The following is a 27,895-nucleotide window of genomic DNA, read 5'->3' as shown; positions in this document are numbered from 1 at the left end:
ATAAAACGTCTGACAAGTTCTTTCATGAAACGCTCCCAACTACACTATCAATACAGCATTCTTAGCAAGAATTCAATATCTGGTTATTGAATATGCCCACTGGCATTATCAATCCACTACTTATAACAACAGCCATGTTGATAAGATTTGAGGACATATTCCATGCATTCTGAAGATCGTACATTTTTTTAAACAAAAATTCACAATATTTCCAATTGAAATGTTTCAGCTATTCCTGAATTTGAATAAATTCAAGAGTTTTGAGTGACATGAGATAGTTTTAGCTTTCCCTACTTCCCGAGCAAAGAAAGACTTCTTTTTTTAGAATGTTCATAACAACATGGCAATAAGAGGGATAACAAAATTGGCTCTCTTAATTTCTTAACATGACTTTATATTTTGCATTCTATACAATGAAATGCAAGTTCCGTTATCCCAATAGTACCCTTAATCTACCAGGGGGGGGGGGTTCACAAAGATATGAGTATGAGTTGCACTAGATGCCGTTTCGTACATATATACGAAACATGCAATCTTATTGATCAACGTGCAGTAGCGCGCATCCTCTTGGCACGATCTGACCAATGTGGTCATCCCTTTTATACAGCATGCAACTATAAAGCTTTGTAAGTGCGACTCTAAGCCATACTCACATCTTTGTGAAATACCCCCTGATGAACTGTAGCTCTACAGGACTGATGTGTATTAATAAGAATCAATACTGTGAACATGATCGTCTTTATGAACTCGGCTTGGTGTATATTAGCTCAACTCAGCAGCTTTCCTAATGCTTGACACAATACATGACGAGCAACTTTTCCGCACGGGAATGAATGTCTTGCCGAAGACCTACTTTTGATGTTCTCAATGCCAACACAATACTTAAAGCGACCTTTTAGGACTTGAGTAGACAGGAGCAAATGTAGATGAGTACATGTATCTTGCTGTAGACGGATGGCATGGGATCCAAACATCTGATGGAAATATGAATAAGTGTCACTGTCAATGCTATTAAAAGGGTTCATGTTAGGAATCCTTTTGAGATTGATCATTTCTTGGTGCCTCTGTGAACCTTGGCTATCTTCTCCTTTCTCTTCTTCACATGCTTAGGAATCTTGTTTTTCCTATTCTCTCTCTTCTCTTCCTTGATTGCCTTCTTCCTCTCCTGCAAAAGAAGAACATAAAGATATAAACAATAATAAAAAAATCATACTTTGTGACTTTTCTGTACGGTTAATAGTAATGAAAAAATAATAGTTAAATTTAGATAGAACTTCATACTTCAGTTTCTAAGCGCTTTACATTGTAATAATAATTACCCCAATCATGTAGGATCCATCACTGTTCCACACATAAAGTGCACCATATCCACTCCCTGGGGAGTATCCCGGCCAGGCAACCGTTAATCGGTGCACACGTGCCAATCTAATCACATTGACGTTCACATCCTAGCGGGTACACATTTAACAGCTGGGTGGAGAGTGACATGCGTGGATAAGTGCCTTGCCAAAGGACATTAGTGCCAGGTGGGATTCGAACCCTCAACACTTGGTTTAAGAGTCAAGTGACAGAACCACTACAACACGAAACCTCCACAAAATTTTATTCAGACCACAGTCGCAATAACGAAACTGAAACCCAACCAATTTATTCAATTCAATGCAATAACTCAAACCGGTCTCAAGACGTTTTCATCGTTCATTGGTGTAACTGTAGAATAATACTGCTGTCTTGATTTTCCTCATTAGTGAAAGTTATTCTCTTTGTTCAGCATTACCATCTTGATCGTTATCATTGTGGTCATCATCACCATCATCAGCATCATCAACATCATCAGCATACAGCAATATTGCTAAAAATACTCGTAATCCTTTCTACAAAAGCCGAGATGAAATACCCTCTTACTCTTTTAGATGTTGGTGATTCATCTCTCGGTCTGTGATGTTGTCGTTCTGCAGTCTTCTCCTCTTCCATCTCTTCCCCGCTTTCCTCCTCCTCCTCTCCTTCCTCCATATCCTCTTCCTCCTCCTCCTCTGTTTCTACTTTCTCATCTGCCAGCCTATTTTCAAGTAGGGCAGGATCCTGAACAGATAAAGTATTAGTAGTGTGAATTTGATAAGAGGGGCTTGAAGATTGCTTTGACAAATTTTCTTTGCAATAACATTCACATCAAATGTCTATACTAAACTCTAAAGATTGGCTCACACCAGCATTTTGCCCAAACACAGAAAGCTGCAGCCAAAGGAAAAACAACTCTCAAACTGGGAATCACTAAAATCAAGGCATATAAAACATACTCTTCAATGGTTCAATTTGCACACAAGTAGAGCCGGATGTAAACTACAAGACTGTATGATAATTTTTTTTTTAATTCATTCTTTATATTTTTAATTAATTATGTAAATAAGCATATGAAATTTGCCCTAAATTTTGTTTTTGGTGTATGTTTTTGCCTTTAAATCAATTTACATAGCTAGAAGAATGCTATTTTTGATGGAGTATCAATTATTACATTTCTAACAAATATCTGCAAACAATTGCAAAAATATAATTAATTTGTTATGTATTTTATTGTTTTTAAATTCTTATGTATTTATTTTTTCAAACCTTTGTTTTTTATTGTTTTTTCCAATGAACTTTGTCAGGGACCCTTCTGCAATCATAAACAGCATAAAAAATAGAAGCAGCTTATACACAGGCCAATGCAGAGTTACCCTTGGTTACCCCTCAATTTACCTCGCATCACCTCGCTTAAAGGTCAAGTCTCCCCCAGAAAATTGTTGATTTGAATCGATAGAGAAAAATCAAACAGCATAACTGCAAATTTCATCAAAATCGGATGTAAAATAAGAAAGTTGTGACATTTTTAAATTTCCCTTATATTAATCACAAAACAGCGATATGCAAATGAGAGAGTCGATGATGTCCATGTTTTGTGAAATTAAGCAAAACTTTAAATGTCCTAACTTTCTAATTTTGCATCCGATTTTGATGAAATTTTCAGTGTTTTGCTTGTTGGATTTTTCTCCTTTTTATTCAAATCAACTTTTTGATGAGGTGGACTTGTCCTTTAACTGCATGCAACTCTGTAAAAGTTCAGACGAGTTTGATTTGCGATTAAGTCAAATAAAATACAAAATGCTCCTGAGTAGAAATATAAATAGCAGTTTCTATCTCCGCTGAATGCTATATGATTTCAGTTCAGTGCAGGTATTGGCACATAAAAAGAGAAGTTGTTCAACAACAAATAAGTTAATCACAGCATTTGACTCTACATTGCCAAATTGTCTACTGCCAACACTTCTACTTATCACATGGTCTACAGTACTTTCATTAAGTCTCATGCCATTCCATCCATCAACATTTCGTCTAACCATTTGGTCCTATCATCACTTCGTCTAAACACCATTTTGTCTAATAACCAGTTGGTCTAATATCCAATTCATTTTCATTCATTTTGCACAATTAACACTTAGTCCAATTAGACCAAATGCTACATGGACTAAATGGCTATTGGACCAACTGGATATAAGATGAAATGGTGAGTGGACAAATTGGCAATTAGACCATGTGGATAGTGGACAAACCGATGGTAGACCAAATGATAGACGAGTTGGCAATTGGATGAATTGACATTAGGCTAATAAGTTCATTAAAGAATGCATTTGACCATACCTCTTGTACACCACTCAAATCTTGTTTGAGTCCTGTTATCGTCTTGTAATACATCTGGAGAAAGTAAACAAAATCAAACAATTTAAGCCCTGTGTCAAATACAGGTACTTTCTGTAATAATTACAACTGATATCAATTGAACTATTGTAGAAAAAAGTGTATTTTCTACACGACTGGAGAAATCCTATTTTCATACATAAATGTGTATAAACACATACTCTATGTATCTATATTTTTACAATTATGTGCCAACCATAATTTTATTATCACAACTATTTGTTTCAGTTATGTTCTGTTGATACCTTTGCTTAGTTTTATGTTATTTAACTTCTGAAGGTTTCCATGGCGAAGAAGAATAGTGTAGTAGGTTCCACGGTACACCATGTATCTTTCTTGGGCACGTGTTGGTTCTGAATAGGACCACCCAGTCTCAATGTTATGTTATTTGTTATGTTATTTATTTTTTCTTTGTGTATGTATACTTTTGTTCTCATTTTGTTCTTTTGAATGAATTTGGAAATAAATGCTGAATGCTAAAAAAAAGGCTAGAAAACAAATACTGCTACAGATACTGCAACATTGATCATATTGGGCTTTTACAAAATAAGAAAGTGTCAATGATAAGATTTGAAATTATTTTTCATCCCTATAAACAATATATTTTTTTAACTATGCATGCTGAGTAATTATCACTCACTAGACAAAGAGTGTAGATTACGCCGACCCCTCCCCTCCCCCCACCCAAATAAAATTTTGAAAATTCCTTGCACATCTATTAAACAAATTCTCTGTGTGAATAAAGAGTAAAATTTTATATATGAGCTCTGTTACATCCAGGGTTCCCAGCTTTTCAAAACAAAATTCCCTGATGAAGTTTAAAATTCCTTGATAATTATTGAAACCCATTTCCAGCTTCGCAAGTTTTCTACGTTGTTGCAGTGAATTACATGCATTTTCAGTATAAAAACAATAATGTAGAAAACTAATCAGTACCACCATATATGCAACAAAATATAACAGAGAGACAACCGTGCTTTCGACTTTTGGGCTGATCTAAATCCCCATTTTCCCCTCATTTCAGGCATTTTTCCGATTTGGGGTATTTTTTAATAAAATTCCCATATTTTTCCTCGACTGGAAAAAAGTAAAATAGTTTTCCCTGATTTTATTGATAATGTTAAAAAAGTTAAAGAGCGCAGCTAGATATCCACTTGATATGATGTATCATCAAGTGGATATCTAGCTGCGCTCTATAACTTTTCTTATCACTATTATTAATATGAAACGTAACATCCATGAAGTTTTGAATACAATCAGATTAAGTATAGCATTACCAACAAACCAGAAAAGTTTACCAGGTCAATTTTTTTGCTAAACGTATTGAGTATTACATCAAAGGTTGTATACTCAATGATAGATTCCTAATTTCCTTCATAAATTTTGTTGAATTATTTACTATGCTAACGATATCACACACCTTAGTTTATATTTTACTGTTATTGTGTTGTCTACAGGATGACTATTCTCATTTCAATTCCTAAAAAAAATGAATATGTTATCTTTGAACAATTTTTGTATTAGTGACAATTACTTGTACAGAACCTAACTTTCACTTTTATCTTTTATGTATATATTGTTATTTAATGTTAACACAACCATGCTGAAAAACGGTCAGTCTGAGCTTGTTGTCCTGTATAAAGATATTTTAATAAATAAATCAAAATAAATAAAAAAAATAATCAAAGTTTTATTCAAGCAGCAAATGTGAGCTACATGTACAAACAAAACAAATGAAATTAAAGGTTCCCCTTACCTCATGTTCCTTGTTTTCTTGTGCTTTGATTATTTCCTTCATATAGTGATTAACCTGCTCAAGTTTCTGAGGAATGAACGCTTGTCGAAACACCTGAATAAACAAAGAAATATAATACATCATTACCCGAACCAGACATCTGCGCTGGTCATTTAAACAATCATGTTGCCCTAGATTTTAAGAATATCTGGAAGGGATAGGTATCCCATTTGTATTTTGCTCAGTCTCTACGCAGAGATGACACAAAATATACCTTTGCATTTTCCGTCCCACATCCAGGCACTTGAGGATGCGTAGGAAGAGATATGCTTCATAATGATCCGCACAGCAACAATATACGCCATAATAAAAACGCTGGATCCGGGCGCTGGAAACGAGTCACGAGATCTTAAAAATAAAATTACAAGTACGTCTTAATGGTAAAGTGCAGAACCTATCCCGATATAAAAATGGCAACATAGAACTCTATTCTTAAAAGAAATATCTCCATTATCATGATATTTGCTCTAAATGTCTAATTTGGATTACAACAAAAACCATGACTGGTTAAAATCAAATATATTGCCCTTAAAAGAACAATATTGCCCTTGTCTAAAGACTTGGGCCTACACATGTATATGATTCTGTTGCAGGCAATATATTTGATATTCCCATCAAGCTAATTCAATATCATATAAGTAGACAACATGCATGCACGAGTCCATCGTCCATCAGTTGAATAATCATCTTATTTCATAGAAGAATCATTTCAGACCAGAATAGGCAATCCACTTTCTGGGTCAAATGATGACATTGAAAAATCCTTTTAAGTGCCTTTTAAGTGTTCTAAATCAACCATTTTTCAATTTTATTTAAATGAACTTGCACACGTTTGTACTGTACTTAAAACTGCCTTGTTCAAGATCATCACAACAACATGGAATTGTGACAGGCCTACTTGGTTAAAATTTACATTTAAACAAACCTGCCTATTGAAATCATAGTGATGTGTTAATAATGTTACTGATCACAATTCATGATTGATAATGCAAATGGTAAAATTATCTGAAAGTGTTTGAATAGGGGGCTATTAGTCTACAGGCACAGACCCTGACTGTAACTTTTTTCCGCACGTGGGTCTTCACACAAGACTAGCACAAATACAACTTGCTGTTTCAACTTCAGGAGGACCTTGTGCACTCAAGTCCTTGGCAGTGACCTTAGGCTGCATATCCAGACCACGTTCCCATAGGTGACGAGTTTGCACAGCAAACCAGGGTGTAGTCTGCAGGCACAGACCCTTATTGGAACATTGATCAACAAGTGTGCCTCCACACAAAGACTAGCACATACAAAACTTGCTGTTCGCGAGAGAGCCTTCAGTACACAAGGCATGAGTAGGCTGCACATTCAGACCCTTATTTCGAGTGAAGGGTTTGCCCAGCAGACTAACCAGGGTGCCCTAATATAGACTATCATGTTCCTGGTGTATAATAATACTAGTATCATGTTTCTGTTATAGACCATGCTTCTTACCTCTTCATTCACTTTATCCTGTGCCGAGACCTCTTCAGAGGACTTGCTTGATGCAATCTCCATGGCCTGTGTGAAATCAATGAAATTTATTTAGTAGCAACAGATTCGACTATTCATTCATCGCCGATTTATTTTTTCATTTAATTAATGAACTACATGTAATTAATTAATCAATTCATTCATTCATCTATTTATTCAATAATTCATTCCTTCAACTATTCATTATTCATCGCTCCATATACATGTATCAATACATCCACTCATTCATTCATTCACTCATTCATTCAATAATTCACTCATTCATTAAACTATTTATCATTCATCTGCCCATATATTAATACATCCACTCATTCATTCATTCACTCATTCATTCATCCATTCACTCACTCATTTCTTCATTCATTCATTTATTAATTCATTCATTCATTCAATCAATCAATCATTCATTCTTTTACTCATTCATTCAACTATTCATTATTCATCCATCAATATACATGTATCAGTACATCCACTCACTCAATAATTCATTCATTCATTCAATAATTCACTCATTCATTCACCCATTCATTAAATTATTCATCATTCATCTGCCCATATATTAATACATCCACTCATTCATTCATCCATTCACTCACTCACTCATTTCTTCATTCATTCATTCATGCATTCATTCATTCAATCAATCAATCATTCATTCTTTTACTCAATCATTCTTTCACTCATTCATTCATCCATCCATATACATGTATCAGTACATCCACTCACTCAATAATTCATTCATTCATTCAATAATTCACTCATTCATTCACCCATTCATTAAATTATTCATCATTCATCTGCCCATATATTAATACATCCACTCATTCATTTAATAATTCATTCACCCATTTACTCATTCATTCATACATTCATTCATTCAATCAATCATTCTTTCACTCATTCATTCATCCATCCATATACATGTATCAGTACATCCACTCACTCAATAATTCATTCATTCATTCAATAATTCACTCATTCATTCACCCATTCATTAAATTATTCATCATTCATCTGCCCATATATTAATACATCCACTCATTCATTTAATAATTCATTCACCCATTTACTCATTCATTCATACATTCATTCATTCAATCAATCAATCATTCTTTCACTCATTCATTCATCCATCCATATACATGTATCAGTACATCCACTCATTCAATAATTCATTCATTCATTCAATAATTCACTCACTCATTCATTCACCCATTCATTAAATTATTCATCATTCATCTGCCCATATATTAATACATCCACTCATTCATTTAATAATTCATTCACTCATTCATTCATTCGTTCATTCATTCATCCATTCACTCATTCATTCATTTGTTCATTCATTCATTCATCCATTCACTCATTTGTTCATTCAATCAATCAGTCACACTTGTGTGTAGTCCTATACATGCTTTTCTGCATCCATTACCAGTGACTACCAACAACAACAAAAAAATGTATTTCTGATCATTTGGGAATAGAAATTCTTCCAACGCACTCTAATTCTAAGGTGAAATATGGTGCTTATCAAAAAAATATTTACACCTTGAAAATATCCTAGCCATTGTACAATATCAATTGTAACTCTTTGCAAGATGGGGCCCAGAACTATTCATAACAATTCTTAAGTGGCCATCAACGAGCAATTATTACCAAATTATCTGTATCATAAAATTATGGTGTGCTGTTGTCAAGGCAACCAGCAATTAGACTCTCCTCTCAGATCTCCTTGATGCTCCCCCAATACCCGAGGAGCATTTCATCAACATTTTTGTCCAAGAAGTTATCAGATCCGACAACTTGGTTCTGATTGGCTGAAACAGACCTGACAACCTCTGGGAATGAAAAACGGTATTCTGTGAAGAAAAAAAACTGTTTTTCCCAAAAAAAGTGTATTCAATAGTAAAATGCAAGCTAAAATGCGCACTGCTCTTGCAGATGAAAAAAAAAACAACATTGAAACATGTGTATATCTCACCCTGGTTTTAAAAAAAATGATCAAAAAAAAAAAGTTACCTGAAATTACATTGGTCTAATAACCATATTTGTGTACTTTTTATGAAATAGAAACATATAGAGATTATTTTTTCTCAATAAATTACGATTTTGTACAAAAATAAAAATAGAAAAAATATATATATATTTCTTTTTTACAAAAACTCATTTTTTGAAAGAAAAAAACGTACTGCCGTATTTTGGTTGCAAAAACATACTAAAAACGCCTAAAACGTACTGGTTGGCAGGTCTGTGAAAAGGCACTGGATTAGATGTCTTCATGAAATTACCTTATCCAGATATTGCTCTATGTTGTCATCGTTGATATTGGGATCGGTCACAAATTCAAAGAGTTCTCTCATGGTCATTGTACACACGCCATTCCTTCTGAAGTACTCTGATAAAAAAACGAAAAGGAAGTCGTAAAAAAGTACGGTCAATTACACACCACCATCTTGAAAAAAAACCTGCCAAACGACTTGGCCATAAAAGACAAAACCAGTGGTCATTAAACAGGAATAAAAAAAATATATATATCATATAGTGTTTGAGTGTATGGCTTTCCGAAAGACGGCGACAAGAATCCAGAAACATAATTCCAAGCACAAACTTGTCTTCCTTAACCCTAAATCTCCCGGGGTATTTTGATTCTTGTCATTCCAAGGGGGGGGGGCATTATGGCCCCCCTTAAGATCTCAGCCGCGGATTGCGCGATCACAACAAAAATTGGCATGATGGTAGAGAATGACGTTATCTACGCAGACGCATTGGTAAATTTCACTGAATTCATATATTTTTATTATATATGAATTAATAATGCTAATTTTTTCATAAAATCATACTTTTTGCTCTGATTCACTTAATAAAGCTCCTAGAATGCTATTTTTGGGTGAAAATATTCTTTACAGCACTCCTAACAATTGTGAATGAAAAGTATTCTGGTTTCAAGACCGATTTCTTATGTATTTCATTGATTTTTAAATTTCTTATGTATTTCTCTGTTTTTTACTTTTTGCTTTTTATTGTTTTTTCGATGGAAATCGTTCCAGACGTAATTCTGATCATAAAGCAATGCAAAATTAATTAAGTGTGATCAGTAAAAGTAGAAATAATGATACATTTATGAATTTTGGCTAAATACACAATTTGCATTGAATTTATACATGAAATCACATTTATGAGCAATTTTGGGTCTGGCATGCACTTACATAATGTTGCGTAATGTAGTAACCGCGTACCCGGGCGTCACAAATTTGGTCTCAAAATTTGCGCGAGACTTGAAAGTTAAAAGTCAGTGAGTGGCGAGGTCAAAAAATTTTGCGCGGCAGATATATTGCGAAAATTGTCGAGGGGGCCATTATGCCCCCCCCCCCCCCGGAGAATTAGGGGTTAATATTCTGTTGAGAGTGTAGTGTGTAGAACAAAGATGTATATCAATGAGAACTGTTTCAGGCACAGTTCATCAAATCAAAAGGCCCAACTAAACCTACACACAATGGCAAAAGGAATCTAAGCAGATCAAATGGGATGTAGACAATGCGGTTGTAGAGAAACATGATTAACAGAAATTAGATTAAGTGGGTATAGGCCTTTTGTCAATTTACGAAAAAATGTCACAATATAACACCAACAGAAGCAAAGACAGATAATATATTTACCAAAAGAATGACATCAATTTGAAGACAAATACAATGAATGGAACAAAACACTTCAATGAACAGGCCATGTATCTCATTCTCAGCCAGAAATTACAAACAGTCATTTGTATCTATACACTTTGGACATCAGGACATAATTATCAAGCTGAGGATTTGGACTGATTACCTTGTAAGATGTCCCATTCATTAAAATGTTATGTTCTATATTATTTTTTGTCTATAATATAATTACCTGTGACATTGGTACAATCTTTGCGAAGGAATTCCAAGGCACTGGGATGGTCATGCTCAACAGATTGAGATACATCTATGATATACAGCTTGTCTGCACAATACCTGTCAAGATAAACATATGATGGTGAGATTGTCTGAATTCACTCTAAGCCTTGTCAGATATACTGTGTGCATAAAAAAAACTTGACACCTCACAAATCATGAATGTAAGGAAAAATATTTCATGAAGACATAATTATCATATACATATATGGCCTGAAACATTATCTTTTCCCAATTCATCGGATATCATATTTATGTGGTATGTCTTAACACATGGATAATCGGGATGTATTTTTACTATGATGTAAACTTTGATTTGCGCCAAAGTCATGGCTACAATAAATGAGTCCAGATGCCAATGACGTCATAATCCCACGAGTTAGTAAACATACTTTCAACCGTCTATTCAATGAAATTAACTTGAGAATTGACACTAAAAGAGTTTTTGTTAAAAAGAATTCATGTTAATTACTGAAAAGGTGTTTTGAAATGGATTTTGATGTAACCTCAATATCATCATTATCATAAAAATCTAAATCAACAACAACAAACACCACCATTTAGCTACCATCATGATCATCTCCATTACGATAAAGAATTTTGTTTCTCTATACAATATTAATAACGAACTCAATAAATTTGCCAAGACGGCTGTACCACTCTCCACCATGATACACTTACAGCATGTTGAATTCACTGAGATCAGCATGGACAAGTTTGGCTTGTTGGTATATCTTGCGGACCTGTTGAATACATTCCAAGTAGAGCTCCCTCGCTTTCCCTTCGCTTAGATTCACGTCCTTCAACAACGGAGCCGGCCTGGTCAACAAAAATAAACATGCCAAGTACGTGATTTTAACAAGCATTCGCAGCAATGGACGTTATGACAGAATAGCCTTGTGCTGAAAGAAGGTTCTAAATATTAATTGAATTTATTCTCCTGGGGCCTGTTGCATAAAACTTTTTACCTGAGAAAACTCTGGTAAAAACTGGAAACTAAGGTTAGTCTGATTTCTGCCATTGACTTTAACACAGGGCAAAAACTCTGGTAAAAACAACCGCAGTATTCTCAGGTAAAAAGCTTTATGCAACGGGCCCTTGGTAGGACTACCACTTCATCTACTTTTGCTACTGCTGCCACTTCCGCTACTACCAATTACTGCTACTGCTATACTACTTCCACTGTATATGCAATAGTGAGCCCATTACATGTAATACAGAACTACTGATACCAGAACTAAATGTACGTCAAATATGGAGAGCGATGGATTGAAGAACATGAAGACGCAAAGAGAGAAAGAGAGAGAACGAGAAAAAAAGAGTAAAAGCAAAGAGCAAAAGAAAAAGTCAGAGAGTGAGAGAAAAGGGGAGGGGGATGGACAGAGGAAGGGGTAGAGAATGAGAAGGGATGCAGAGTTATACATGAAAAAGACAGGAGCAGAAACGGCATGATGAGAAAGGAAGACAGAAAAAATCAGAAATGAGAACGCGAGGGAGGGATGAAAAAATCTTATTATTACAAGGATGGTGGAGAGAGTGAGAGAGCAAGGGGAGGGGGATGGACAGAGGTGAGAGGAAGGGGTTGAGAATGAGATGGGATGCAGAGTTATAGAGAAATGGACAAAGGTGGAGAGATAGACAAGAAACATTGAGGAGCAGAATGCAGAAAAAGACATGAGAATGGTAGACAGCCATGGCGTAATTTCCTTCAGCAAGAAATTTATCCACATCGTGCTGCACTCGACCCAGGTGAGGTGAATAGGTACCCGGCAGGATTGATTCCTTGAATGCATGAGCGCTGAAAGGCAGCTCGAGCTAAAGCCGGGGTAATAATGATAACAACGCGCCTCGGAATAGAATATTTCTAGATAGATGGCGCTATATAAATGCCTATTATCATTATTATTATTATTAGACAAAGAACACAGGGAAGGAGAACACGAGGGAAGGATGAATAAATCTTATCATTACTTACCATCCATCAGTCCCAATAAAGTCCATCACTAGGACATGGCTCCTAAGAAGGTGTGGTTCAGGGCAAGTAACTCCAGCGTTATGTAACCTGTAAAAGAGATGAAACAGATAACAAATATCCTACAATATAAATACATGCATACTCAAATTTGAAGGATCAACAGCAACTTTGCAATGAAATCTAGATCGACTTGGAAATTTAGTGTCTTCCTCTATTCAAACATTGGCAATCTGAAACATTTTCCCACACAGCAGGTCGACTAACATTGTACATATAAAAGCCCAAAGAGTTTTCAAAACTGTTAATTTTGTGATTGCCTAACCATCAGTCCATTCATATTTACAGTCTTGGAAATGACTTCAAATTTAGTTCTGAGTTGCCAAAACATGTGGATTGATGTGTGTAGTGTTTTGCAAGTCCCAAATAATGAAACCAAGTGGGAAGGTGAAATCGTGTATCAAAAAATCTAACAAATTTGAGGATGGCTCAAAAAAGGTCTACATGTCTATTTCTAATGCCATTGGTTGCCACCTTCTTTTACCTAGAAGGGGTTCTCAACAGGAATTAGTAATTTTTTTTTTAAATAAAACATGTTGTCCACATCCTCATGATTCTACAGCAGAACTTTATTCAGAGCCGACATCAATTTGTCTGAATTAGCGATACAAAGGTACAAGTATCTTAAGGACGATATTGGAGTTTTTATACAAGCATTAACATGTAAAATAAAGATAAATTATTTATTCATATATTTATTTATTAAACGACTTTCAACAGGATGAAACATTAATCAGCTCGCAGGCTGTTTCACATAATGGTCCTGCATAAAGAAAATATACAAATTTTAAAAGGTAAGATTACAAATACATGTAATTAGAAATACATGTAATTATATACAGCAAAACTAAAATACAAATAATTCTAAAAATGAAACATCAGAAAAAAAGAACAAATAGCAAGATTTATCTCATACATGTAGTAAGATAAAGAAGTGAAGGTGATTACCTGAGGAGATTGCGCATCTCTTTCTCTGCCCACGTTCGTACCATCTTGCGAGGATTGCTCTTGCAGTAGCCGTGTCGGAAACGAAACTCTCCTGTCACATATTTATCCCGATCTTTGAAAGTCAGAATCGATGTCTTATAGATCTAAAAAAAAGAAAGATAAATAAATAAATAAACATCAAAATATCACAACCAAAATTTTGAATAATTTGGTTTTATTTTCTTTTTTGTTAAATATTCAATCCAGGATATCTTTTAATATACATGCATGTATCTTGACGAATGCTTCTTAATGCTGGAAACTACTTATACAGTTTATATAATTAGATGATTTGAAAGAGTAATTCTTCTTGATGCAATTTCTATAATTTCACTGAGATTGCAATTAAATCATGCATATCCTTTGCCTCAGTGAACATCAAATGGCAAACCTTGTTATTTCCTTATTCTCACAGAATTTCTTATACATTCAATCAAGTACCTGTGTAGTTTACTGTTATGAATTCAGACAGGCTAAATATCATTTTAAAGCTTAAGATCTGCTTTTCTCTAACTTGATAAATTCACAAAGCTCATTTTTGTGTGTTCGAATCCTGCTACGGCCTAGCATCCTTGGACAGGGCAAAGATCCACACTCTGCCACTCTCCATCCAGGGGTAAAAAGATACCCAGTAGGATGCAAAAGCCTATGTACATGTAGTATACCTAGGAATTGAGTCATGGAACTCTTGTTGGAATGCTCCTCAGTGAGTGGGGAAGTGCATTCATTGTGAGTGCACATGCCAGGATCCGATGACCGGGGTAATAGCTATTACAATAATAACGATAACAGGCAACATTCATATAGCTCTTAATACAAATGTTTATTCGCGCTGCATACTATTACCCCGGCTTTAGCATGGCTAGCCTAATTGGATGCTCGAGCATTCAAGGTATTTTTTCCTACTTGCTACTCATTTACTACACCTGGGTGGAGAGTGGCAAACGTACATATAGATTAAAGCCTTGCCAAAGAATAAAAGTGCTGTGGTGGGATTTGAACCCCGGATCTTGTGGTTCAAAGTCTGCAGACTTATCAACTGAGCCACAACACCTCTACAATGTAAAGCAATTTAGTAGTAAGCACTATACTGTGTATAAATGTAATTAATATTATTATCATCATTTTCAATAAAGTTTAATCATAACAATATTCCACCTACCTTGATAGCTCTATGTTCTCCTAGTTTTGTCGTAGCATGGTAGACGTTAGCTTCCTTTCCAGTACTGATACATCCATTGATTTCACTAATAACATGCCTACTCAACATCTTAAACACAATCATCCTAGTTCTAGGGTCAAGAACCTACGGGATTTAAGAATAAATTAAAAATATCAATTAAGGTGATTAATAGCCTATCTTTTGAATCATGGGGGACTTATGTGAGAAATACAAACAAATGAAAATAACACTTTTCATGATTTACTGCCAGATTACGTAAGCATGGTAACACAAATACCCAAGTCATTACTGTAACGAAATCTGTCCTGCACATGTCCCATCCAAGACAAATGCCTGCTGAGGCTTGTGAGCATTGGATAAAAAGTGAGGAAGTAGTTTGATCTACATGATTTGCAATGGACCAAACATCAGACCGCCAAACTGTAAGTAGATTCCTATGCACCCAAATCAAACTTGGTTAAACAGGGGTATAACAATCTTCAAAACATCAAGGAGAGATTTGGCAATCCAGCTATGATGAAAACTCAAGTGTCCGTTTTCAGGGTCTGTTTGCAAAAATGTGCAATTCACACAGCACCATTCCTAGAAACGTTTGATTGAATTGACTTCTATACTAGTCTGTAAAGTTAAACAATACGACAACAGGAAATCCACTGAGGAATCCTATGCGGGGTAAAGTTGATGGTCATTTATTTTGTTAATTTTGTTAAATCGTTGAACACAATATGAATATTACGGACAAGTTTTATTATAACCCTAGTCAAGTTAAATCATGTATAGGACTCAATGAGTTATGGTATCTCACAGCTAAACCTAATTCAAAAAGAAAAAAAATTAAAGACATGATATCATGTATTGGAATATCAAAGGTTTACCTGCTCCATTGTAGCTCTATCAGCTTTATCTTTCATTCTTACTCTGAAAAAGACACAAGAGCAAATTTAATTCTGATTTTTATAATATCGATTTGATTTTGTTTTCCTCGGCATTCATACATTCACATAACACAACAAAGTAATTATCAAATGTTTAAGCATGAATCAGGATAAACTGTGCTAACCCATCAATCCAAACAAAATGATTTGTTAGCAGGAGGATTGACAATATAAGCAGATTGCTTTACAAATTTACAACACCAGAATCAAGCCCCTTAATTTCATCCCATACACTAACATGTGTTATATTAATTTCTAGGAGATTGGTAAATGATTTTACAATTACAGATGTCTTGAAACTGTCTGCACGAATTGCTTTTTTTTTTACCATGGGTGTTTTTTCATTAATAGTATTACATACAACATGAATTGAAGTTCAGTATTTTTGTTTTCATATTTGACTCATTGACTGTGTGTTATAAATAAATGTGGAGCGTTGTGGCCCAGTGGATTAGTCTTCGGACTTTGAAACAGAGGGTCGTGGGTTCGAATCCCAGCCATGGCATAATTTCCTTCAGCAAGAAATTTGTCCACGTTGTGCTGCACTCGACCCAGGTAAGGTAAGTGGGTACCTGGCAGGAATTTATTCCTTGAAATGCCACCACGCTGTAAAAGGCTGCGGGGCTAAAGGCAGGGTAATAATATCCAATGGAGCGCATAGGGACGCATTTGGCAGTGATATGCGCTATATAAGCATGTTGGTATTGTTATTAAAGTAAAATATACGTTTTCAGACACATGTATCTACTAATACTACAGAGAATAAAGTGACCTAGAATTGTATTTCTATAGAGAACCTAAAATGTTTTGAAAAGAAAAGTAATTGTTTTGTTACTTGGTAACCAAAATATTGCGGTAAAAATGTATTGAGTAGTTATTTAGCATTTCATCATTCAAGTGGGTCTATATTACTAGACTGCACTAGCATTATGGGTCAGGAAACTGGCCAGGTATGAGTAGTTGAGGACTCGAGATGGCGCTATTGGTTTGTATCTGCTTCAAGACCTTTGTGGTGCCACGAGCCTAATTACATCAGGAGGGCTAAAGATATTTGTTCAACCGGAATTTTTTCAATTTAATATTGCTGACTGACAAAAATGTATGAATATGACTCGAAATCTAACACTGATTCTAGAAATGGTAACTACTGAACTTCCTTCGCACAAATTGGGAAGCTAAATAAGTGACTTGGAACTATTTTTTGACTGGCGGAATAATTAGGGCTATTTTACTGTTTCATTTGATGAAGTTGATCCATTCATATTTATCTTCATAAATGGCGTTTTTTTTTTTAAATGAGCTGGCTCGGTACCCTTTCCTGGTCAGATATGGAATGTCAGATATATATCCTATCCAATGGTAGTAAACATTCCAACCTCTAATTTCACATTCATTTTATATGAATTTTTCAAAAAGTGCCATTTGAACACACAAGTAAATGTTTACACGCATGACATCTTGTCATATTTGTTTTTATAGCCCATGCCATTAATGGTTGAAATACCTGTCTGATTCCACTTTCTTGTTCGTCTTCATCAGAGAGTTGGTGGCAGCGTTGGAAAGAGAGCGTGGACCGGAGTATTTATCAACCGTTATCTTGCTGGCGAATCGGTGCATTGACTTTTCATGGGGCTAGGAAAGAAAAAAAACAGAGTATAAAGGGGTACAGATTATCAGAGAAAAATGGAGGATGGAACTCATTCCTAGCAAAAGTTACCCCCCCCCCCATAAAAAAAAAACACATACAAAAAAAAAACATTTACAAAAACCAAAGAATTCGTAAACTGACCTGAAATGAAGAGGCCTCTTTATGACTGGCTGAGTTCACTCCAGGTTTAGGCTGTGTGACAAGGAAATATGGGAAGAAGCAAGTTGATGAATATGCATATGGGTGTTTCATGTAGTTGTTTGTAAAATATGATGCCTTAACGCACGACTGATGACCCTTTCTTGTGCTAAATGGTTTTAACATCCCTCTGCAGCTGACTCCAAAAGCAACATGTTCCAGCCATACATTAAGTCTTGCTTAACTTTATGAACAGTTTTATGAAATACGCACCAGGAATGACCACACAATTGGAATGTGAAAAAAGAATGTAAAGATCTAGGAGCTGTTAACACAGAAATGATAATGGTATACACTTAGCCGTCTTATCAGGCTAACTTCCATAAATCCTTTATTCTGATTGGCTGTTTAGAGTTTTTAAAATCATAACCATTGTATAGGATGGCAAAGTTACAATAATAGTATTTTTATGCAACAGGGCCCTGGAACAGTAAATATCTTAAGTATGAAAGAATAGATAGAGGAGATAGGGTGAAGAATGACACAATAAAAACGAGAAGATACTTAATAAAAGACAACTGATTGTGATAAATGGCATGACTTACTCAATCACTTTATAGGGATTGGTTTAATAATAAGGACATCAGCTGGCATCTACTATTCTGACAATATTGGCCCTCACACTTGGAAGATTTCTAGTATCCCATTCTGAGCCTCCCAATACAAAATTAATATCTTGTGGCCCTAGTTGACAAACCCATTGGCTACAGTATTAAATTCCATGATTTTGACAGGCTATGTACAAGGACCACCTGCTTCCAGTATTCACTAGTAAATTATTACATGATACCAGTATTTATAAAATAGCTTTAAAAAATGGACATAATGATAATGAAGCTTTTCAACATGTATTCATCAAAGTAAAATCGCATAAATGACCAGATCGCTGGAGCAAAAATAAAACTGTCTAGTGACAAACTTGTCACTTGGTTCTATCATATATTATTTCGCTCTAGCATTCTGGCCATTCTTGTGATTTTACTCCGATGAGTGCATGTCAAAAATCTTCAGTATGTCCGTTTTTTAGGCTTATGACTTATGACTTTGAAGTACCTGACAAATAATCATATTATTATTATTTTATTCGGCATTTCAACAACAAAAAAGTGTACAATCAATTTATAGTAACAGTATTTACTTTACCTGAGGGTTACACGCTCTTACAGCATTGAACTTCTTTGTAAAATCTGAAAGATATTGAACATTTTTTTAAATGTATTTAACTTACAATAGTGATTAAGAGAGAATGAGCATGTCGTAGAAGAAGAACAAGTAGAAGTATTATCAGAAAAAGAAAAGAAAAAGACAGAAGTGGGGAAAGGGAGGAAGAAGAGGAGGAGACGGAGGGGGAGGGGGAAGGGGAGGAGGAGGAAGAGGATGGAGAGGAGGAAGGGGAGGAGGGGGAGGAAGAGGGGGAGGAGGAGGGAAGGAGGGAAAGGGAGAGAAGGAAGGGAGGAGGAAGGGGAGGTGGAGGAGGAGGAAGAGGAAGGGGAGGAGAAGGAGACGGAGACGGAGGAGGAAGAGGAGGAGGAGGTGGAAGAGGAGGACAAGGGGAAGGGGAGGAAGAGCAGGAGGAGGGGGAAGAGGAGGAGGGGGAGGAGGAGGAAGAGGAAGGGGAGGAGGAGAAGCAGGAGGACGGGGAGGAGGTGGAAGAGGAGGAGGGGAAGGGAGGAGGAGGAAGAGGAAGGAGAGGAGGGGGAGGAAGAGGAGGAGGAAGAGGAAGGAGAGGAGAAGCAGGAGGTGGAAGAGGAGGGGAAGGGAGGAGGAAGAGGAAGGAGAGGAGAAGCAGGAGGGGGAAGAGGAGAGGGAAGAGAAGGAAGGGGAGGAGGAGGAGGTAGGGGAGGAGGAGGGGGAAAAGGAGGAGGTGGAAGAGGAGGAGGAAGGGGAGGAGGAGGAAGAGGAAGGAGAGGGGGAGGAGGTGTAAGAGGAGGGGAAGGGGAGGAGGAGGAAGAGGAAGGAGAGGAGAAGCAGGAGGGGGAAGAGGAGGAGGTGGAAGAGATGGAAGAGGAGGAGGAGGAAAAGAAGATGGACATGAACTTATATAATAGATGTACAGTAAAATCACACCATCGTGAGATCACTAGAAAATCATAATCGATTGTCAATAATATCACTAACCATCGGTATCACCATAAAAACATGCACATGTATGTATTTGTTTGGCCAAGTTCACAGCAATACATGGTTCCAAGCAAAAGAGTAAGAGTCAAAGAAGATCAAACAATAAAATTAAACTTCCACACAAAGATGCACATTTTTTTACTTCAAACTCGTCCAGTCTGACTAACCTGTGCTTTCATCTTCCCAGTCATAATAGTCATCATCGTCTTCTCCTTCATCATCTTCATCCCATTCCGCCTCATCTAAAGATGCCTCAAGCACTAGGAATTCATCAAGCGATAGAGAAAATGAAACAATAATGAAAACAATGGAAATAGAAACTATAACATTGTACAACAACATCATTGGCATTACCATATTTAGTAAATAATAATAATAATGCTAACCAAAAACAAAGAAAAATCATTATCATAATAATAGTACGACAATTGGTATGCCTGGGTTTTCACATTTTGTTGTTAGCATGTGTTCGTGACTTTTTTGTTGATGATTCTGAACTGCAAAACATTTGAATTGATACAAAATCAAACTGGAATTCCAATTTTGTTTATTTGGTCCACTATTTTCTTTGAAAATAGCATAATTTGCAAGTATTTTTGATATTCTAAATCTGTCTTATTCCATCAAATTATCTAGTGCATGCAATAGCCAATGGCATTGGTTTATCGAGTCAAACAAAAATAAATCCACAGGTAGCTTTGATGCAACACTTCTTGCAAAATCAAGTTATAAATATAAACTATACTACAAGGGAAAACTGGAAAGTCAAAAGAACATATACAAGGAAACACACGAAGAGCGCCCAGCAGCATTTCACATATTGTCATTTGGGGTTGTGTATAAAACATATGGGGGAAATTGTAGGGAAATCGTAGAGGAATAACGAGGGGTAATTTTGCCAAAAAAAGAAGGGTTTTTTTATGCTAAAACAAAATTAGAATATACCGTATCTGAGAGATTTCAGGGAAAAGTGGGTAGAATTATTCCAATATGTCGCCCCTGTGCACTCTCCATAATACCCCACCGATCATTTTTCTCCAAATGTATTATATTCAACCGCATGCCAATATTATGCAAGAGTCTACTTTGTACTCAAAGCTGTTGGGCGCCCTTCCATATGTAAAACAATTGTGTCATAAAATCCCTCATATGTGCAGTCTTCTCCTTGTCGTGTCTTTTCAGTTTGAGACTGCTTCCTTCGATAACATACATGTAACTCTTACATGCAGTACATACATATACATCCAAGGTTAAAAAAGGTGTATCAGAATTGAATCCTACTAGAAGTATATATAAAAAAAAACAGTTTTGGGTTTTGAGGTACGTGGATTCTTACTTTATCAGAGGAGAGCACGGGACAGCTTTCCTGCAAAAGAGACACTTGTAATCACATACACTGTACAACATCATCATTAATCATGAATTAGTTAATTTGCCCCCCCCAAAAAAAAATAATAATAATAATAAATAAAAAAAAAATATAATAGAGAAACTAAATAGACAGATTAAATTGTACATAAAGACAGAATATGAGAAAGATTAGGAAAGACTCCCATCATGTCCCCTCCACTAATAAACTAAAAGCGTTGTGGCCCAGTGGATTAGTCTTCGGACTTTGAAACAGAGGGTCGTGGGTTAGAATCCCAGTCATGGCGTATTTTCCTTCAGCAAGAAACTGATCCACAATGTGCTGCACTCAACCCAGGTGAGGTAAATGGGTACCGGTAGGAAGTAATTCCTTAAAAAGTTGTGTGCGCTATGAACGCCTAGCTTAGCCGGGTAATATAGGAGCGCCTTGAGCACCTAACAAGGTGGATATGTGCGCAATATAAATACCCTATATCATTATTAAAACAATTCCTACAACATCCCCTCTCTTGTTCTTTATTTCTTCCTCTTCTTTTCTACATGTACAAATACATGTACTTCAAGCTGCATTTGAACCTCTCGATCACAACTGATGTATCTCCAGTGAGTCTGTCGCCTAACTCACTGAGCTACACGTAGCAGGAATTGCTAAAAGCAATGGGTTTCACAGTGATTATTATACGCCGATATTGCGACTAGTCTAGCCTCCAAGAGTGAAGTGAATATATTTTTCTGACTAAATAGAATGAGATTGGGAATTAAATACACACACTCAATCCTGCACAAAACATTGCTGGAATACCTTTATACCGCATCTACTGAAATATACAGCAATTTCTGCAGTCAAATTTCCAGGTCTATCTTGTATTGTACATTGTCTTCCTAGCTTGGATAAATTGCAATACCGGATCTGTGCTATTTGTGCTTTGCTGTACCAATGCAGTGACTATATTACTATTCCCATGCGTGAACATAATGCCACACAGACCAAAACTTGCCATATATATTTTGGTAGGTATCCAACTTTTCTTTGCTAAATCTCTTTTTATATGTCATATATCTGTATAAACCCTTTCCATTTTCAATAATTTTTTTTGTTTTCAAATATAATGGAGGGAACATAATGATGGAAGTCTTGCCAAAGATTGTTAAATATTTCTCTTAGAAAAATCAGAATAAGTTAGAACCTTTTTGGGTGAGATCTCCTTCCTCAATCTGAGCTGTAGGAAGAGACATCTGATTTCTTAGTGGGTGCACCCTAAAATGAGATAAGCATACAAGAGAAAGGTTATAGAAAACTGTTCACAAACCAGCTATAAACATATACAGATATTTACGAAAGTGAGCAAATATTGAAATATAATACATGATTATAAAATAATCATAATTACAATAATAATTTATAATCACATATTAAATTTTAGTATCTGTCAAATAATAATTTGAATCTATAAATTGTTCGTCAAAACAGCATTTTTTAACATCGCTAATCGAATGTACGTCATAACGAAGAGGTTCAAGAATCAGACCTATCGTATTTGCTTTGTTGACAAACGGATCGAGGGATCTACACGAGATCGGTCTGGTAAGAAACCTAAAAATTTTCACTTTTTTATTAACCAATATTTGGAATGTTAATACGCATTTGGCGTTTGAAGGTTCAAATATCAATAAAATTCACCCTTAAAAACCAATCCGCTATCTAGGTCTCGCCTCTGCATCTATGGGAAGAGTGTCAAGGCTCCATGATGAAGAAGTATTAATGTCAAAATATTTTTTAAAAAACATCATCATGGAGTCCTCAAGGCTAAGCCGTGCGAAGTGTTCTTCATATGCACGGATTGTGGTTAGTCTTGCACTCTCAGCCCAGTATGTCAGCAAGGTGGAGGAAAGTCCCGCAAGGAATATAAGCTACGGCCAATAAATATCATGAATGTTACCTAAATTCCAGGTAAATTCATATTTATCGGCCGATGCAAGTATTCTTTTTTATCTATGTTAGCACTGCTCATGATATTGTTGTCCTCTACATGTATATCAGTCCTTCACGTTTATAATTTCATGGAGCTCAATAAATTGCTCTCCTTCTTTTTTTTTTTAATAGCTCAATTGAGCTCCTCAGAATCGCTCTCCGTGAGGAGCTCAAATCAATCCATAATACAATACATGTATGATAAATTGTAGATTTTTCTTAACATTGTATACATGCAATAGCTGTGTTAGCTATTAATCTGTGGTGAAACTAGGCATGGGTCAATTAGTTTACAAGATGTCGCATGCGCTCCTGCTAAAAAAAAAAAAAATTGAAAAATAAAATTGCTAAAATTTCACATTTTACGTCTTTAAATCCATAAAATGGCCTTCTTTTATCCATATTCCTTGAAATTACTTTGATTTAGTTGAAAACTATCAGAAAAATGAAGAGTTTTCACCTCTTTCCCCGACTCTGATTTGAACTTACCACTATAAATATTGTAGTCCCACATGTAGACTTCCATGGTGTTGCCATGAAAATCTACACATGGGACTGCAATATTTACCGAGTTTAAATTAAAATCAGATTCAGGGAAAGAGATGAATATATAGTGAATTTGGTTACAGACCCCTGCGTCCAGTAACGTTGGCGAAGAACAATAGGAAACAAGATGGCAGCGTAAACATAGGGCAAGTCCCTTCCCTCTTTTCACAATATTTTTCAAATTTTTTGGATGAATTCTTGTTCAAAAATAACAACGAGAGCGTAGAAACGTCGGGAATGAAGTTTTATTCCATGTCATGCATGTACATGATTTAGGGCTAGATCTTTTAGAAGTAGAAATCTCGGGGTGAAAGTTTCAGGTTTTTGCGGCCTATACACACGTGAATATATAGGAATACCTGGCTTCATTGAAAGTAACCGTACGTCAGTAAATGATTTTAACTCTCTAGAAGCCGCCTGGCTAATTCTGGCTTCCAAGACGCAAGAAAACATCGGTAAAGTACCATTTTCATACCTTTTAATATAAATCTTTTACATTTTTTCATTGATTAGAAACCAATATTGAAATATTGTAGTTGATAAATCCTTAGTGTAAATTCGATGTAAAAAAAGCACATCGAAATCTGGATAGTCAATCTACAGAAGGGAGGGTGTGATAACACATGCGAGCTCACACTAACACTCTACCGTCGGTGAATGGGGATGATAGTAAAATGTTAGAAATTGTTGAATAAATCATAAGAAACGACGGCTATTCCTGTCTAGGGTAAGTATAGCCTGGAGGCGTTTGGGGAGTGAAGTCTTCTACCTACGTAGTCACTCCCCTAACGCCTGGCGCTCGAATACTTAGGCTCCCACATACCAAGGGAAAAGGCAACTAAACAAATGCACCAAACTGCTAGTTATGTTCAGAATCTGAGGTTAACACTTCTGTACATGGGTAAAAATATCGGTTGGCAACGTTTGGCAAAAAATGGATAGTAATGGTTAAAAAATAAAAGTAGAAGAGAGTTTACTCACACTCACATTTGTTGTCATCGCCATCTTTGATCCATTATTTTACCTTTACCTTTACCCGAACTTCTGGAAGAGTGCTGTGGATCCCAGCATTATTGGTTGCATTATTAATGCAACCTAGTTACGTGACGCATATACAGTGCATATCAAAAAAAAGTTTACACTATGAAAAAATCCTGTAAAATTATAAATTTGTAATATCCTGTAGATTTTTCCACATTTTAACATTGGTACAGATCCATTTAAGCAAATGACGATATAACTATCGAAAAATATTTCCGCTTGAGTGAGCACCACTTACTTTTGAAAAGTTAGTGAAAAATGATTTGCGCAGAACTTTGAAATAGCTATGCGAATTAAAGTAAACCTTTATCATGAAGAACACGTAGAATTTAGCAAGTAAAATTGATTTGAAGATATCTTTGACCTCTTTTAACTTGTTTCCTTGCCCAATACACTTCGAAGAGTGCATTGCGCCCCGCCCCACTCCCCCACTCACCAAGGCCATCAAGACGATATTTGATTTACACTGAGCTGTGATTTACATAAAATGAATTAGGCTTGATTTTCATTTTGTTAATCATTGTCAAGCTTAGGAAAAGTGTGGAGAAACAAGTATTAAATGAACAATTAAATGTCAACTCACTTTAAATAACAAAAATTTAGTGAAAAAGTGCTGGAGATGTCTGATGTAAACTTTGGTTTAGATTCAGTTATGTCCTCAGATCCAGCTGGCACAAAAAGGGTAAAAGTTGTGCTTACTAAGTGTTCGAAATGTCAATTTGGGTGGCAAATTTGTTTAAAAATGCTTGGATGTATCTGTTTTATCTTAATTGACTAAAAGTGCTAGGGAAATGTAGGAAAAATGTTTCGCAGGGTAAGTTTGATTTCGCCCTTTCCCCCTTGACACTGCGTGAAAACGAGCATTTCTGCGCAAACAGATTTCTGCGAGCTTTACAAAAATGGACAGTGCTCACTCAAGTGTAACATTCTGTCAAAACTTTTACTTTCATTGGATAGATGAGACCCAAACCCAAAATTACATGTGAAAAAATTACCCACATGTTGTATATTTTTTAATTCCCAGAGCTTTTTCAAAGTGTAAACTTTTTTTTGATACGCACTGTAGAGGGAGGCAAAATCATAAGCGGTGCTAGATTAAAAAGTGCTAAAATGTCTCACTTCAACCACTGAACTAGAAATACGTATTTTCAGTTCAGTGGTTGAGGCGGGACATTTTAGCACTTTTTAATCTAGCATCGCTCATGATTTTGCCGCCCTCTATACGCGTCACGTAACTAGGTTATCAAACTCAAAGATGGCGATGAAAACAAATGTGAGTAAACTCTCTTCTACTTTTATTTTTCTATCACATTTCTGATATATTTTTTCACCATAACTATCCATTTTTTGCCAAACGTTGCCAACCGATATTTTTACCCATGTACAGAAGTGTTAACCTCAGATTCTAAACATAAATAGCACTGCCACTGGTGCATTTGTATAGTTGCCTTTTCCCTTAGCATGTGGGAGCCTATGTATTCGAGCGCCAGGCGTTAAGGGAGTGACTACGTAGGTAGAAGACTTCATTCCCCAAATGCCTCCAGGCTAGGTAAGTATCACCCATGGTTTCAAATCATCTTGCATGCAAAGGATTCATCTGCACCTGGTACACGAGAATCTTTCACACCCTTTTTACTAAAATAACTATGACTTTTACATCATAGCTAAGAATTCTAATTGTGCTATGACACTTTCCGAACCATATGGATCGTTTGTTGACTTCTCTTTGCTGTTTTTTTAAATAAAATAAGAGCATTTTTCGTGATCTTCACGTAGATACCTCCTGCTCAGCGCGGATATCAATTTTTGCCTAAAGAGGGCGCGCGATATTATTCACAAGCCGGTAGGCACTTAAGAACCAAGTTTGAAAGGATACTCGTAAAATTACGTCACTCTCACCGATGAATATTCATTAGATCGTGGTCCTGCGTGTTCAATACACACTGAGTGCATGCATGCAGAGAGTTTGTATTGAACACGCACGACCACGATCTAATGAATATTCATCGGCGAGAGTGACGTAATTTTACGAGTGTCCTTTCAAACTTGGTTCTTAAGTGCCTACCGTTTGTTTACGGTTTTGCAACTTGTACTGCTAGCTGCATTCTAGGCGATCAGCATTATTTTCTTGCTCGTTCAATCCACTTTCATCATCTTGTCAAAAGATGGCGTACTTTACCAATAAGTATATACATGAGATGCAACCTGTTGATTTTGAATCGAGAATGTTCGATAGGAAAAATTGCTTTTCGATTGTTGTTTGCGTACTTTCCACCGCAGTATCAAGGGTAACTAAGGACAGATCGAACGGAGTATCCTGGTTGAGACTTGGAAGTAAGCGATAAAAACACTTTTATAAATAATTTCCAATTCCTTTTTATAATATTATTTTAAAACGAAATTAAATCATTTAATAAAGATTTCCATAGTGGAGAAATACTGAAAGGTTTGGACTTTGTCGTGTTTCATTCCCTCACATTCGTGTGATGAATGAAAACGTCAAAGTCCACTATGAAATCACATGCGTTGTGCGAGTTTAGTATTACTAACCTCGCATGTTGTGTGAGTGGGTAAGTATAGCGGTGTCGCCTAGAGTGGGCCCCCCCCCCCCCCGAGTCAAAACAAAAAACAACAAAATGAACGAATGGGACTACTAACTATGTGAGACTAATATATCTCCCCCAGTTTACTCACACTTGTACGACCGATATCGCTTCATCTGCGTCCTCAAATTGACCATCAGCCATCTTTAACGTAGCGCTAGGATGCTAACGTTAAATCTAGTACCGAAACTTTGTATCCCTCCTCGGTCTTTGGCTTTGCCTTTGGAGTCTGGTTCGGAGGAGTGCATGCAGCTTACCCGATTGATACAGTGGGAACCGATGTAGGC

The 27,895-nt window shown here is 36.1% G+C and overlaps 1 protein-coding gene across 1 annotated transcript; it reads right to left on the bottom strand.

Annotated features, from left to right (window-relative positions):
- Nucleotides 1–532: 532 nt before the first annotated feature.
- LOC121430880 (serine/threonine-protein kinase RIO1-like) lies at nucleotides 533–27,895 on the bottom strand. The gene is made up of 18 exons (XM_041628305.1): nucleotides 27,700–27,895; nucleotides 22,634–22,704; nucleotides 20,246–20,338; nucleotides 19,101–19,144; nucleotides 17,901–17,951; nucleotides 17,616–17,743; nucleotides 16,052–16,094; nucleotides 15,156–15,299; nucleotides 13,955–14,097; nucleotides 12,950–13,036; nucleotides 11,656–11,793; nucleotides 10,931–11,034; nucleotides 9,331–9,437; nucleotides 7,004–7,069; nucleotides 5,489–5,581; nucleotides 3,676–3,729; nucleotides 1,906–2,082; nucleotides 533–1,165 (listed from the first exon to the last, which is right to left on the bottom strand). Exons 1-18 carry the CDS (start codon nucleotides 27,750–27,752, stop codon nucleotides 1,049–1,051), a joined length of 1,713 nt encoding a protein of 570 aa, XP_041484239.1. The 5' UTR covers nucleotides 27,753–27,895; the 3' UTR covers nucleotides 533–1,048.

This window comes from Lytechinus variegatus, chromosome 17 (genome assembly GCF_018143015.1).
Source record: "Lytechinus variegatus isolate NC3 chromosome 17, Lvar_3.0, whole genome shotgun sequence".
NCBI classification, from domain to species: domain Eukaryota; kingdom Metazoa; phylum Echinodermata; class Echinoidea; order Temnopleuroida; family Toxopneustidae; genus Lytechinus; species Lytechinus variegatus.
The sequence above is the reverse complement of the archived record's forward strand: the minus strand, read 5'-3'. Positions and strand labels throughout refer to the sequence as shown.